At 47.6% G+C, this 15960-nt stretch overlaps 1 protein-coding gene across 1 annotated transcript in view; it reads right to left on the reverse strand.

The window, feature by feature from the left end:
• Positions 1 to 299: 299 nt before the first annotated feature.
• LOC140721116 (major histocompatibility complex class I-related gene protein-like) overlaps positions 300 to 15960 on the reverse strand; it is a 29708-nt gene continuing 14047 nt past the window's right edge. Inside the window, exons 6-11 of the mRNA XM_073035982.1 lie at positions 9245 to 9513; positions 8639 to 8927; positions 4093 to 4239; positions 3587 to 3619; positions 2733 to 2778; positions 300 to 995 (exon numbers count right to left, since the gene is read on the reverse strand). Of these exons, the coding sequence (XP_072892083.1) occupies positions 977 to 995; positions 2733 to 2778; positions 3587 to 3619; positions 4093 to 4239; positions 8639 to 8927; positions 9245 to 9513 (803 nt within the window). The 3' untranslated portion in view covers positions 300 to 976. The remainder of the gene's footprint in view (positions 996 to 2732; positions 2779 to 3586; positions 3620 to 4092; positions 4240 to 8638; positions 8928 to 9244; positions 9514 to 15960) is intronic.

Here is a 15960-nt window from a genome sequence, read left to right on the forward strand (position 1 = left end):
CCCAATGCCATACCGAGCATCCCAAATCCTTGCCTTCCCACACTGACGTTGCCCTCACTGGCCTTGGCTTGTCCTTGAAGTATTAGGCACCCTTCAATCACCCAGCCTCTCTCTGTGTGGCTAGAATATTTACAAGCATCTCCAACAACGCCCCAGCAATTTCTTCCCTAGCTTCCAACAATGTCCTCAGATACACTTGGTAAGAACCAAGAGAATTTATCCTCCGTGATAAATCTTAACATGTTTTAAATTTGCCAGCACCACCTCTTTGTCAGTAGGATCATGGCTGAACTAAGAACGACGGTTAATACATTCTTTTATTAATCTCTCCATGCTACCCATGTCTGGGTACATCTGAAATCAGACGAGTCTGCAATCTCACACATCCTCATCTGCAATTCCACATGTTCACAAACGGACACACCCACAACTGCACAACTCAGCAATACCACGTGTGCATCTCACATATCAGTAATCCCATGTGTCCGCAGTCCCATTTGTCTACAATCCGACGCGTCTATATCCAAAAGTTCATAATCTCACACATCCGTATCGAAGTTTGTAACCATGATTTCATAATTGTGGCCTGAGAGTGACCACATCTTGGCACAAGAAACGTGTTGCTCCATGGTCTCTTATACCCTACATGGCCATGGCCATAATCCCATAAGCCTGTAGTGCTACACATCAGCAATATGCCAAATCTACAATCTGGCACACTTGTAATTGTACATTTCTGACAGGATACATACTCTTTTGTTGTCTCTGTGTTGGACAGTTCTGGCTGTTAATGTGGTATCTTTGCTCTAGTACAATCTTGACTTGCTGGAGATGTCCATAACACCAGCCTTCCATTCCAGTTCCAGAAAACCACGTGCAGAGAGGCCTTCTCAAATCAAGGAGCGTTGGCTTGGAATGATGAGCTGATATAGCCCTGGAGTCTCTTGGTCCTCACTGAGGAGAGTTCCTCATCCTATCAACCATCAGTCGAATCACTGGAGAAGCAAAATTGACCACATCAGATCCAGGGTCAACTGCACCTTTCCATCCCACCTCCCTCAGACCCGTTCTCTCCCATTCTACCTGCCCCATCATCCCTCTCCTCCTATACCAGTACTCCTCCGTAAACCCCAGCAGCAGCCATTCCACACTTGCACTGAAGCTGATTGGACCCACCAACCAAACACATGGGGCACTGAAATAAAATACTGCACACTGGAAATGCTCAGTGTATTGGGTAGCACCCATGGAGCTTACATTTCCAGTCAATGATCAATAATCAGAACTGGGCATGGTGCCTAAACCAATGGCTGGAGGCAGGATGATCACACTGAATCAGCCTGGGTGGAAAGTGGAAAAGAAAGGGGCGAGGATAAATTGGTATCAGTTGCTCGGACTTGAGGGTCTGAGTAATAGGAAGAGGGTGGGCAGGATGGAGGGTAGGAGACTGAAGGGTGACCTTTCAGAAGAGTATAAAACCATGAAGAGCAAACATTTCCCTGTAGTCTCCTTCCCAGGTCATTGAATCAAGAGCTAGAGGGCATTACTTTAAGCTGAAAGGGAAAAGATTTAGTAGGAACTGAGGGGCAACTTCTTACAGAGGGTGTGGGTATATGGAACAATTTGCCAGAGGAAGTGGTAGAGGTGGGTACAATAACAACGTTTACAAGGCATTTGGACTGGTGCATGAATAGGAAAGGCCGAGAGGGACATGGGCCAGATGCAGGCAAATGGGACTAGCTTAGACGGCATATGGACCACTTGAACAACTGAGTTTCTGTGCAGTATTGCTCTATAGCTTTGAAGTTTAGATGTAATGTTTCCTGCTGTTTGACTCTACACCTGATGAGACTTGAATGGGATGAGAAGAAAATGGCTTCACCCTAAGCCAGTCATCCTTTGAATTGTTTTCCCAACATGATATGATTGGGATCAGCAGGGTGCTGAATATTAGGGGAATCGAGGAAATAGGAATTAATTCATATATTTCCATATTGCCTCAACCCAATAAAGGAGACCATTTGGTCCCACTATGTCTTCACCACCTCAGGACACAATCGCATTCCCTCAATAACATGTCCTCCCCTCAATCCCATCAGCTTCCCTCACCCCGGTGATGCACTGGGGGCAATCCACAGTTCCTCACTAGCCTACCAGCCTGCATGTGCTTGGGATGTGGCAGGAAGCCGGGACACCTGGGGAGGCAACTCACCCAGTCGCATGGAAAATAAGCAAACACCAAAGACAAAAAGTGCCTGAGATTGAGATTGCACCGGCATTTTTTGGGTTGTGAGGCAGTGGCACCACCATGGATGACAGGGGGCTGAGCTCTTATGCAGATGTTCTCGATGAAAGCGTCCAGAATGAGACAAGTGGGTGCCCACCGTACACCAACACCTAGACAGGCTGGGACAGTTGTCCCTGGAGCGAGGGAGGCCTGACGGACATGTAGAAAATTATGGACCGGAGAGACAGACAAAATCCGTTTCCCCAGGGTAGGGTATCACAGACAAGGGCATGGGTCAAAGGTGAGGTTTTCACTCAGTAGTTGATATCTGGGACGTGCTCCCAGAGTAGGTGGTGGGATCAGTACGGGCAATGGGTCTCAGTGACAGGCTGGGGAACGAAAGAAATGGACAAACCGCAAGCAAGTGGGATTAGTACAGATGGACAAACAGCTCAGCATGAACATGTTGGGCCGAAGGTCTGTTTATCACTGTGACCATTCATACCTGTTGCTGGCAATGGAGCTGCTCGAGGATCCTGGAATGATTGAAGCTGTGAACGGAAGGGATGGTCACTGTCAGACAAAGAGTGAAGGAGTGGTGAGGGGGAGGGGGGAGCGGGGAATGGGGAAGAGACAGAAAGGGGAAGAAAGAATGAGAGGGTGGGAAGAGACAGAGAAAAGGGAGGGAGGAGTGGAGACGGGGAGAAAGGTGGGAGAGAAGCTCACAAAGGAGATAAAAACATAAGAAACAGGAGCAGGCCATCTGGCCCAGCGAGCTTGCCCCACTGTTCAATAAGATCATGGCTGACCTGGCCATGGACCTCTCCACCTACCCTCCTTTTCCCCATAACCTTTAGTTCCCAAACCATGCAAAAATCTATCCAACAATGTCTTAAATGTATCTTCTGAGGCAGCCTCCACTGCTTCATTGGGCAGAGAATTCCACAGATTCACCACTCTCTGGGAAAAGCAATTCCTCCTCATCTCCATCCTAAATCTACTCCCCTGAATCTTGAGGCTGTGTCCCCTAGATCTAGTCTCACCTACCAGTGGAAACAACTTCCCTAATCTTATCTATCCCTTACATAATTTTATATGTTTCCATAAGATCTCCTCTCACCCTTCTGAATTCCAGCAAGTACAGTCCCAGGCAACTCAATCTTTCCTCACAGTCTAATCCCCTCATCTCTGGAATCAACCTGGTGAACCTCCTCTGCACTGCCTCCAAGGTCAGTATATCCTTCCTCGAGCAAGGAGACAAGTAAGGTGAGGGAGAAAGGTAAGATAATGAGAGAGAGCAAGAGGAAGAACAGAACAGTGCAGAGACACGGGAATGAGTGGAATCAACATTAAGCTTACTTAGGGCGGGGTCAGAGCTCCTATTCACACCCACTGCAAAACAAGGAGAGATGGTGAGAGCGGAATGAACAAAACAGCTAAAATAGTCTAAAGATTAACATTATTTGTTACATGTACATCAAAACTTCGAAACGTACAGCGAAGTATATCAATGACTGACACAGTCCAAATATGCACTGAGGCAGCCCGCAGGGGTTGACGTGCTTCCAGCACTCACATACCATGTCCCCAACCTACCATTTCTAATCCGTACACTTTTGGAATGCGGGAAGAAACTGTAACATCCCAAGGAAACCCACACGGTCACAGGGAGAACGGACAAACTCCGCACAGACAGCCACGCAACTGAAGCTGTGTAGCTGGCCCTGAATAGCATTACATTACCACTACGCTAGCGTGCTGCCCACTCTCCTGCATCAGAACCTTTCCCTACCCCCACAGACCCTCAGCTATTCCCTCCCCACACCCTCCCTGCTCCCTCTGCCCAGTTCCCTTCCCAGCCATACCTCGTCTTCTGTAGATGGCACTGATACTGAGGATAATGACGATGGAAATGGCCCGGATCCCGAAGAAGAGTGAAATCCAGCGCCACTCACTGAAAATGCTGGAGCTACTCAGCAGGTCAGGCTGTATCCAGGGTTGAGCTTCCCGCACTGAGGAGAGAATCAGAGAGGGTGTCAGAGACACAGACCCCACAATCACACGGGGTACACTGCCCGAGCAGTAATCACCCCGGATACAACTGCCACTGCTCTGTACTGTCCCCAGATACAACAGTCCCACCTCTGCCCTGTCTCAGGATAAACCAGGCCCTGCTCTATCCTGTTCCCAGATACAAGAGACTCAACCTCACCTTGAGCAGCGGCAAATGGAGATCAGAATCCTGAGGAGACGCAGCTCACTCAGGTTTGCCAACTGAGTAGAAAAGGCAGTGACTCGTGGCAGTCTAGTGCTTCGAGCAGCGGCCTATCAGCATTTGGGATTGATTGGCAAGAACAAATTAAATTAAGGCAGGGGTAAGCGGAGTGGCCACTGTTGGAGTGGTCACATTTTTAGACTTTAGCTCTTCAAGGCTTCATCAGGTTAGGCTTCAGACAGAGAAGGCAAAAAAGCTGTAGATTCGAGTTTCCACCCCACCCAACAGTTTATTGTTCTTCCTTCTTTACATTTGCTCGGTCAGGACAGTAGAGATGCCAGGCAGGATAGTGGAATGCTCCTCTTGAGTGATGTGGGAAGGCAGGGAGACCTCCAGTGACCCTGACGACTGCAACTGTGACAAGTGCATCCGGCTGCAGTTTCTAGCAATCCGCATTAAGGAGTTGGAGCTGGAAATGGATGAACTCTGGATCATTCAAGAGGCTGAGGGGCTGATAGATAGGACTTTAGAGAGCTAGTTACACCCAAGGTGCAGGACACTAGAAACTGAGTGACAGGAGGGGGAAAGGGGTTAAACAGCCAGTGTAGAGTACCCCTGTGGCCATCCCCCTCAACAACAGGTATATCACTTTACATACTGTTCGAGGGGTTGAACTAGCAGAGGAAAGTCACAGCGGTCAAGTCTCTGGCACTGAAACTCAAATGGGAAAGGTGGGGGTGGGAGAAGAGGCAAGCTGTGGTGACAGGCGATTCATTAGTTTGGAGAACAGAAAGGAAGTTCTGTGGATGAGAATGAGATTCCTGGATGGTATGCTGCCTCCCAGGTGCCAGGGTCTGGGATATCTTGAATTGAGTCCTCAACATTCCTAAGTGAGGGGATGAACAGCCAGAGGTTGTGGTCCATGTAGGTGCCAATGACATGGGTAGGATGAGTGACGAGGTTCTGCAAAGTGAACTCAGGGAGTTAGGTGCTAAGTTAAAAGGCAGACCTCTGGGGTTGTGATGTCAGGATTGCTACCCCTACCACGTGCTAGTGAGGCCAGAAATAGGAAGATTGTACAGCGTAATACACGGCTGAGGAGTTGAAGGAGGTAGGACATTAGAGCTTTGGATCATTGGGCTCTCTTCCAAGGAAACTGGGTTCAGTTTAGAAGAGATTGTTTGCAATTGAACTGGACAGGGACTAATATCTTAATGGGAAAGTCTGTCAGTACTGTATGGGAAGGGGGGGGGGGGGGTTAAAACTGGAGTTGTAGGGGGATGGGAACCAGAGTGCCAGAGCAGATAGCGAAGAGATTATGGAGATACATTGTTATTAAGACCTCAGACATAGTCAGGAATCAAAAGATTGAACCTGATGTGACTAATGTTCTGAGCTTGTATATTTCAAAGCAAGAAATTTGTAGGAAAGGCAGATGGCCCCAGGGCTTGGATCAACACATGGAATTATGATAATCTAGCCATTAATGAGACTTGGTTGCAGGAGAGGCCGGGTTGCCAGCTCAATATTCTGGGGCTCCATTATTTTAGATGCGATAGAATGGGGGGGGGGGGGGGTTAAAAAAGGAGGGGTGGCATTATTAGTCAGGGGAAAATATCACAGCAGTGCTCAGTCAGGCCAAACTGCAGAACTCAGCTAGTGAGGTGTTGTGGGTGGTACTGAGTAACAAGACCATTTAAATGCAGCTGTATTACAGATCACCCAACAGTCCCAGGGATTTAGAGGAGCAAGTTTGTAGAGAGATCGCAGACTTACAAGAAATACAAGATTGTTATAGTAGGCGACTTTAACTTTCCAAATATGCCCATACTGTAAAATGACTAGATAAGATAGAATTTGTCAAATGTCTTAAGGAACGTGTCCTTAATCAGTACACAGAAGTCCAGATGAGAGAGTGTGCAACACTTGATCTGCCATTAGGGAATGAGACAGGGCAGGTGACAGAAGTAAGTGTAGGGGAACACTTTGCATCTAGTGATCACAATGCCATTTGTTTCAAAGTAAATATTCAAAAAGACAGGTCTAGTCCACGGATTGTGATTCTAAATTGAAGAAAGGCCAAATTTGATGTCTCAGAAAGGATCTGGCAAGAGTGGATTGGGACAGGCTGCTTTCTGGTAAAGGTGTGATGTCTTGAAAAGTGAAACTTAGAGTAGAAAGCTTGTAAGTGCCTGTCAGAATAAAAGGTAAAGATAACAGGTGTAGGGAAACTTGGCTTTCAAGAGATATTGAGGCCCTGGTTAAGAAAAGAAGCAGGAGCATAGCAGGTATAGACGGGGAGAAACAAATGAGGAGCTTATCGAGTACAAGAAATGCAAGAGAACACTTAAGAAATCAGGAAGGCTAATAGAAGACATAATGTTCCTCTGGCAGACAAGGTGAAGGAGAATCCCAAGGAATTCCAAGGTATGTTAAGAGCAAAAGAGGTGGGGGAGATTTTAAATGAACTCTTTGCATCTGTTTTTACTCAGGAGATGGACACAGAGTCAACAGGAGTGAGGCAGAGCAGCATCAACTTCATGGACCCTGGATAGATTACAGAGGAAGTTGTGTTTGCTGTCCTTAGGCAAATTAAAATCCCCTAGCCCTGGCCCTATGGGAGGCAAGTGCTGAAATTGCTGGGGCCTAGTTGATATATTTAAGTCATTCTTAGTGACAAGAGAGGTATCAAAGGAGTGGAGGATAGCCAATATTGTTTTGCTGTTTAAATAAAGGCTCTAAACAGAAACCAGGAAATTATAGGCTGGTGAGCCTGACATCAGTAGTGGGAAAGTTATTGGAAAGAATTCCAAGAACTAGATATACAAGTATTTGGATAGATATGTACTTACTAAGGATAGTCAGCATGGTTTAGTGCATGGTAGGTAGTGTCTAATCAATCTTATAGAGTTTTTTGTGGAAGTTACCAGGAAAGTTGATGAAGGCAAGGCAGTGGATGTTGTCTACATGGACTTTAGTAAGGTATTTGATAAGGTCCCACGTGGGAGGTTGGTCAAGAAGGTTCAGTCGGTTGGCATTCAAGATGAGGTAGTAAATTGGATTGTGTGGGAAAAGCCAGAGTGGTAGTAGATGGTTGCCTCTCTGACTGATGACCTGTGACTAGTGGAGTGCTGCAGGGATCGGTGCTGGGTCCAATGTTGTTTGTTATCTATATCAATGATCTGGATGATAATGTGGTTAACTCGATCAGCAAATTTGCGGATGACACCAAGATTGGGGGTGTAGCGGAACTTGCAGTAGATTCCGGGCCGTCTGGAAAAATGGCAGATGGAATTTAATGCAGACAATTACGAGGTGTTGTACTTTGGTAGGACCAGCCAGGGTAGGCTTTATAGAGTGAACGTTACGGCACTGAGGAGTTCGGTAGAGCAAAAGGATTTGTGAATGCAGCCCACAATTCATTGAAAGTGGCATCACAGGTAGATAGGGTCATAAAGAAAGCTTTTGGCACATTGGCCTTTGTAAATCAATGTACTGAGTACAGGAGATGGGGTGTTATGTTGAAGTTGTATAGGACGTTGGTGAGGCCTTATTTGGAGCATTATGTGCAGTTTAGGTCATCTGCCTACAGGAAAGATGAACTAAGGTTGAAAAAGACAGAAGATTTTCAAGGATGTTGCCATGCCTGGAAGATATGAGTTATAAGGAAATGTTAAATAGGTTAGGACTTTATTCCTTGGAAAGTAACAGATTGAGAGGAGATTTGATAAAGGTATTCCAAAATTATGAGGGGTATAGACAGGGCAAATGCAAGCAGTCCTTTTCCACTGAGATTAGGTCATGGGTTAAGGGTGAAAGGTGAAAAGTTTAAGGGGAACATGAAGGGAAATTCCTTCACTCAGAGGGTCATTAGAATGTGGAATGAGCTGCCGGCACAAGTGGTGTACGCAAGCTCGATTTCAATGTTTGAGAAGTTTGTATAGTAGGGATAAGAAGGGCTATGGTCCCGGTGAAGGTCAATGGGAGTTGGCAGTTCCAATGGGTCAGCATGGAATAGATGGCCTGAAGGGCCAGTTTCTATGCTGTACTTTTCTATGACTCTACGTGAGTATCTGAGGATCTCTCCCAGCGCAACGCTGGGACCCTCAGACACCTCGCCCCCACCACAGATAGCCCCACCCGTGGGTGTACTTGTGTGCTCTTGGACCCTCCCTCATGGCAACTGACCAGCTCACCGTAATTCCGGATGATGGGATCCTTCAGTCCACTGTGCTCCACCCGGCAGGAGAACAATGCCGGGCCCGCGGGATCAATCTGCACCCACTTCCGGATCTGGTGGGTGCCGTCGTGATTGGGCAGGAGCCCGCTGGAGTGGGCCTCAGGCAAGATGGTCCTGTCCTTCCACAGGGTCACCTCGATGGATGAGGGGCGGAAGCCGGTGGCCAAGCAGGAGAGGTGGCTGGTGTTGGCTGATAGGGTGAAGGTCACCTGGGGAGGGGACTGGGGGAAGGAAGATGGGTGAGTCTAGGGACAGAGACACCCCCAGCCAGAGAGACAGAGACCCCAAAGAGGGGGACATGGTGGAGACCCATCACACACACAGAGATCAATAGAGACCACCCAATCCTCTCTCTTCAGGATACTATAACGCACACACACAACTGCTCCCAGAACCCCACACCCTCACATACCTCTCACTCCCTCCTTGCCCACACCTTCTGCCTAACTGCCCCCCATCAACCTCCCCCCCCCCCCCCCGTATTCAGTACAACCCACCATCCTCATCAGCAATGTTCAGTTCCCTATCCTGGAATTGCGACCTCTCCCCACCACTCACCCACTCGCAGTTGCCTCTTTCCGTAAGCCAGAAATCTCCTCAGCCACTGGACACAGTCCACCTTCAGGAAGTACTTCCATTTCTGAATGTTGACCTTGTCCAGATCCCACTGGTGTTTAATACTCTCTGCCCACATTGCAAATGTGTCCCACTCCATGTGGTCCTCGTCCAGGCTCAGCAGGTCCTCTCCATCCCAGCTGTACCGGGTGAAGCCTCTCGTGGTCCCATCCGCCCTCAGGTCACAGCCAATCTCCTGCTGGAGTGTGTGGATTTCTGTCAACAACATAAGCAGTCGGCAAATGTTTAACGAAACTCATTCTGTGTTCAAAGAAGCACACCTGTCTAGTCAAAGGACCCTTAAATAAATGAGACCATCTGTATGGAGTCACAGAGCAAGAATAAGGCCTTTCGGCCTGCCACATCTATGCTGATGATCAGGTATTCACCCCGTTTCAGTTCAAGTTTATTTTACCCAGGGTATCAACGCCATGAAATGTACTTTGTGCAGCAGGGGCACAGCACGTGAAAAACACAACAGGGATAGTTTAACATATACTTAATTAACATAAATTATGCACGACTTAAACACAAGGACGCTAGTACAAGCTGATGGAGTAAAGAAATACAGTCCTCGTGTAGGTGCCCTCAATGGTGGGGAGGGCTGTACCTGTGACAGAACTGGCTGAGTTCACCTCTCTCTGCATCCTCTTGTGTTCCTGTGTATCGGAGTTCTTTCATACCAGGCAGTGATGCTTTCCACTGTACGTCTGTGGAGGTTTGTCAGAGTCTTTGGTGATGTTCTAAGACAGGAGGGACACTGGAATGCTTTCATTCACAGTTGCACCTATGTGCTGACATCAGGATAGACCCTCTGAGATGATGCTTCAATGACCCTTCACCGTAAACCTCTCAGTGAGGACTGGTGTGTTCCCAGTACTTGGTCCACAACTGCCTCTGCCTTACAATTCAAGTGCTCATCCAGAGAATTAATGTTGTGGACAGCTAATTAACCTATTAATTGCATGTCTAAAGTAAATTAATCCCCTCTGCCTTCACAACAACCAAATCCTCCAATTCCCTGCACAATCACGTACCTGTGAAGAGTCTCTTCAGTAGCTCCACTGCAGGCAGTGCTTTTCAGGCACCTACCCCTCACCACGCACATCGCCTTTCAACTTACCCCTCTCACCTGGAATGCATGCTTTTTGACCCTGAGAGCAAGATGCTATCTGTCTCTCCATTTATACCTCTTATACATAATCTTACAAACATACGGTAAATCGGCTTCCCTCTGCCTCTGCTGTCCAGAGAGAACCACCCAAGTTTCTCTCACCTTTCCCTACAGCATGTGCCCTCTAATCCAGGCGGCACTGTGGCAAACATCTTCAGCACCACCTGCAGAGTCTTCATATCCTTACCACAACAGAGAGACTGCAACTGAATCTCCTGTAATTTCCGCTGCCCCAATTTCATACTCTCCTGCAGGGTCTACACTTATCCTTATCTACAGCCCTCTTAAAACTTAAGGAACAGTGATCTCCATTGCTTAAACATTTTCCCACAGAAAGGTCAGTCACCTGACCAGGCTGATTTTGCAGCTCCGGGTGCCATATATTCGCTCCTTTAGGTGGACTGTTTATACACTGACTTAAGTGTATAAACAGACCAGACTATGCAACAGTTTCTTCCCCCAAGCTATCAGACTCCTCAATACTCAAAGCCTGGACTGACACCTTGCCCTGTTGTCCTGTTTATTATTTATTGTAATGTCTGCACTGTTTTTGTGCACTTTACACAGTCCAGTGTAAGTCTGTAGTCTAGTGTGGCTTTCTCTGTGTTGTTGTATCTTTTTTATTACGTAGTTCAGTCTAGTTTTTGTACTGCGTCATGTGACACCATGGTCCTGAAAAACGTTGTCTCATTTTTACTATGCACTGTACCAGCAGTTATGGTCGAAATGACAATAAAAGTTGACTTGACTTGGCTTGAACCCATCCCCAATGGTACCAAACAAATAAACCCCATGCATTGCGGAGGTCCCTGTCTATATAGAGGAAACTGAAGTAACCCACAACATCAAACCTTTTGTTTTCCCATCTTCCCTTAATCTGCCTGCACGCCTGTTTCTCAATAGCTATTGAGGAGTCTGTCATTTCTCATCCCATTAGGTTGCTCGCACTTTCTTATTTTGAGTTTTAATCCTGTACACTCAGCGGTCACTTTATGAGGTAAGTCTTCTACCCAAGACAGGAGTACTGCTGCTGTAGCCTAACCATTTTAGGGTTTGAGGTGCTGTGTGTTCAGAGATGCCCTTCTGTACATCACTATGGTAACACATACTGTATCCTTCCTTTTCTGTTTGAACCTGTCTAGACAATCTCCTCTCATTAACAAGGCAACTTCAGTCACAGAATGCCTCCCACTGGATGTTTTCTGTTTTTCGCACCATCCTCTGTAAACTCTAGAGACTGTTGTGAGTGAAAATCCCAGGAGATCACTTTCTGAGATCCAGTCTGACACCAACCATCATTCCACAGTCAAAGTCACTTAGATCACATTTCTTCCCCAATCTGATGTTTGATCTGAACAACAACTGAGCCTCTGGACCATGCCTGCATGCTTTTATGCATTGAGTTGCTACCACATGATTGGCTGATTAGATAGTTGCATCATTAAGTGTACCTAATAAAGTGGCCACTGAGGTTAGACTCAGTGGATGGGCCCTCTGAACACTGCTGTGATATTGTCCCCGATTAATATTGCAGCTCTTGGCCCTCCTTTACCTTTTCATTCTGGCTTCTCGGTCATGATGGGTCTCGCCCCAAAATGTCAACTGTTTATTCCCTTCCACAGATTCTTGCTCTCATTGACCTCCCATTCTGTTATGATACTCACCCAACCATTCCAGCTTCAGACATTCAGACCTCTAATTCTCTGACAAATAGTTAGATGGTGTGGCCCCTTTAAGAGTTCAGGACCATCCTGCTAATTGGCAATCATGTTTAGGGCACCAAGAATTGAGTACTTAAGGAGACCTGAACTAAGGTTCAATGCTCAATGGTGAGCCTAGTACAGCCTTTCTCAACCTCTTTGCCTTGGAGAAGCCCTTGAAATAATTTTCAGGTCTTGGAGAACCCCTATGTAAAAATAATTATATCTACAGCTCACAGTACATTAGTGTGATCAGTAATTTGTAGATATAACTATCGAAAAGTAATTGTCAATATTCTTTTGAATAGAGAATCAATTTTTAGCCAACCTTTCTTAAAAATAAAACAGGTAATTAAGCTTGGCTGACCTTTCTTGAAATTAATCTCTTTCTTTCCCTTTCACAAATTTTAAAAACTCATAAGGCAAACATAATAAATAACTGGCTTAAAACAAAATGGGACTTAATTTTTCCTAAAGGTGGGCTTGGTAAAATGCTGAATGGTAAAAACCACAAGCCAAAGCAATATGAATAAAAATATAGCCTAAGACACAATTTTATACAAGACTTTGTAAAAACATTTTCTTACTAAGTGGTATGATCAGGCTCAAATATAGGTCTAGCATGTGAAACCTTGCTTGTTGTTTGCCACAGACTAGGCACAATGGAATAGGACAACTTTGATCACCAGTCCCTATAAAACCCATTGATAAGCAGCCTTCATTGTAAAGAGGCATTTTTTTTGTGTCTGTTGTTGCAGAAGATTGTAATTCTTCATCGTTAACCTTGTCAGAATTGTTCACAGGCCTACACCTAGAATCCTCCTCTTCCATCTCACACCTCCCCTTCAAAAATCGGCACATTGGACCGTCTTTAGAATGAAAAGTTCCCTCCAATTTTCTACTACACCTGTAAAGTTTGTTCACTCCCATAAGTCAGTCATCGGCGCATAACGGGAAGCTGGGGGGATGTAACTCTGGAGGGAGAGCACTGCCACACTGGGCTGAGAGGCCTCTAACGTGATTGCTAACAGTGCTGCTTGGTCACTGCCCACCTCTCCGAGTGCTAACATTGTGCGAAGTTCAGAAAACTATGTTTAGTTTTTTTTAAAACACCATCTCTTGCAGAACCCCTAGTGACCTCTCACAGCATCCTGTAAAGATTCACATACTGATGCATGCTCCATAACCTTACCACTAATATTCCTGGCGCTAAAGTAAACACGTTTCCACCCATTCATTCCATCGTGTCTATTACCTTGCTTTGGAATTACCCCCCCCCCCCCCCACACACACACACACAGAAAAACAGTTTAAATCTTTCAGAGTAACAATACCAAGCTTCCCAGCCAGGATATTGGCTCCCTTCCAGATAAAATGCAGCCTTTCCTCTTGAAAAGGTCACCTCTGCCACAGATGCTCCAAGTATCTAGGAACTTGAAATGGTTGACAAACAGCAGTGGATCCAGAACCAGTGGCCATAGGCCTTCAATCTGAATAATAATCCTCCATTACCACCCTCTGACTATTTAAACTAAGCCATTTGTGCATTTATTTGGCTTGCTCCCATTGAATCCCACATGATCTAACCTTCCACAGAAGCCACCATGCAGAGGTGTGAAAGGTTCAAATATATACAATATACACAGTCACAGGACTTAATAAGCAATAAGCTCCAAAACCTTAGACTCAATACCTCCTTGGGCAACTAGATCCTCAATTACCTCATTTGCTGACACCAGTCTTTTAAAAAAATACTTTATTCAAAAATAAAATTATATACAATAAACCATTCAATGACTCTCAATCCTTTACAAATGTTTCCATTACAGTCTTTACATTTCCACACTTTTCGCCACTCCTGTGGCAGACTGTTATTCCATATTTACATACCCTTTTTGAGGGGTATACACCCCACTCCCCCACCCCTCAACTCCCACGGGAGAAGGACCCTAGACTGTGGTCCTTCCCCACCGGGCTTCTGCGGTGGCTGCACCGAGTTTGAGTGCGTCCCTCAGCACGTACTCCTGCAGCCGAGAATGTGCCAGTTGGCAGCATTCCCCCACGGACATCTCCGTGTGCTGGTAGACCATCAAGTTTCGGGGCCGACCAAAGAGTGTCTTTAACCGAGTTGATGATCTGCCAGCAGCACCGGAAGTTGGTCTCGGTGTGCGTCCCTGGAAACAGCCCGTAGATCAGAGAGTCCTCTGTTACGCAGCTGCCGGGGATGAACCTCGACACTGCCCCTTCCATCCTCCTCCACACCTTCTCCGCGAACCCACAGTGTGCAAAGAGGTGGGTCACCGACTCCTTCTCTCTGCAGTTCTCCCGTGGGCAGCGGTGTGTGGAGACGACGTTCCGGGCGTACAGGAGGGATCGGACTGGGAGGGCCCCTCTCACCGCCAGCCAGGCGAGGTCTTGGTGCCTGTTGGTGAGGTCTGGCAATGAGGCATTTTGCCAGATGAACTGGACAGTCTGCTCAGGGAACCACCCCACTGTGTCCATCACATCCTTCTCCTGCAGTCACTGCAGGACCTTTCGTGCTGACCACTGCCTGATGGCCCTGTGGTCAAAGGCGTTGACCTGAAAGAACTTCTCTACGAAGGACAGGTATGGCGGCAACGACCAGCTGACAGGGGTGTTGCGCAGGAAAGGGGCCAGACCCATCCTTCACAGCCAGGGCGACAGGTAGAACCTGGGCACGTAGTGGTACTTGGTGCCCACGTACCTGGGATCCACACACAACCTGATGCAGCCACACACGAAGCTGGCCATCAGGGTGAGGGCGACATTGGGGACGTTTTGCCCCCGTTGTCCAGGGACTTGTGCATGGTGGTCCGTCTGACCCGCTCCATCTTGGATCCCCAGACGAATCTGAAGACGGCTCGGGTGATTTTTGAACTGAAGGAGCGGGGGACTGGCCACAGCTGCGCCAAGTACAGCAGCCCTGAGAGCACCTCACACCTGATGACCAGGTTCTTGCCCGCTATCGATAGGGAGCGCCCTCCCCACAGCCTCAGTTTCTGTTTCACCTTGGCAGTCCGCTCCTGCCAGTTCTTGTTGCACGCTTAGGCCCCTCCGAACCAGATCCCCAACACCTCCAGGTGATCAGCCCTGATGGTGAAGGGGTCGCTGGATCGGTCGGGCCAGTTGCCCAAGAGCATGGCTTCGCTCTTCGTGCGGTTGACCCTGGCCCCCGACGCCTGCTCGAACTGTTCGCAGATGTTGATCAGCCTGCGAACTGACCTCAGATCGGAGCAGAAGACGGTGACATCGTCCATGTACAGGGAGGTTTTGACTGTGTCCCTCCGCTACCTGGCAGCGTCACCCCTCTTATGCCCCCATCCCTCCTAATGGCTTCAGCAAAGGGTTCTATGCAGCACACGAACAAGACAGGGGAGAGAGGGCAGCCCTGCCTGACTCCAGACCTGATGGGGAAGCTGTCTGTTTCCCACCCGTTGACCTGGACTGCGCTACAGATCCCATTTTGGAGAGTACATCCGCCATGTACGTGTGCGATATCCTGTCGAAGGCTTTCTCCTGGTCCAAGCTGACCAGGCAGGCGTCCACCCCGCTGTCCAGCACGTAGGCGATGGTGTCCCTCAGCAGCGCGAGGCTGTCTGAGATCTTCCTGCCCGGTACAGCACAGGTTTGGTCCGGGTGGATAACCTGCTCCAGTGCAGACTTGACCCTGTTGGCGATAGCCTTGGACAGGATCTTGTAGTCCACATTCAGGAGTGAGATGGGCCTCCAATTTCTAATGTCTTCCCTCTCCCCCTTCTGCTTGTAGAT

The sequence above is a fragment of the Hemitrygon akajei genome, chromosome 2, assembly GCF_048418815.1.
Source record: "Hemitrygon akajei chromosome 2, sHemAka1.3, whole genome shotgun sequence".
In the NCBI taxonomy this organism is placed as follows: domain Eukaryota; kingdom Metazoa; phylum Chordata; class Chondrichthyes; order Myliobatiformes; family Dasyatidae; genus Hemitrygon; species Hemitrygon akajei.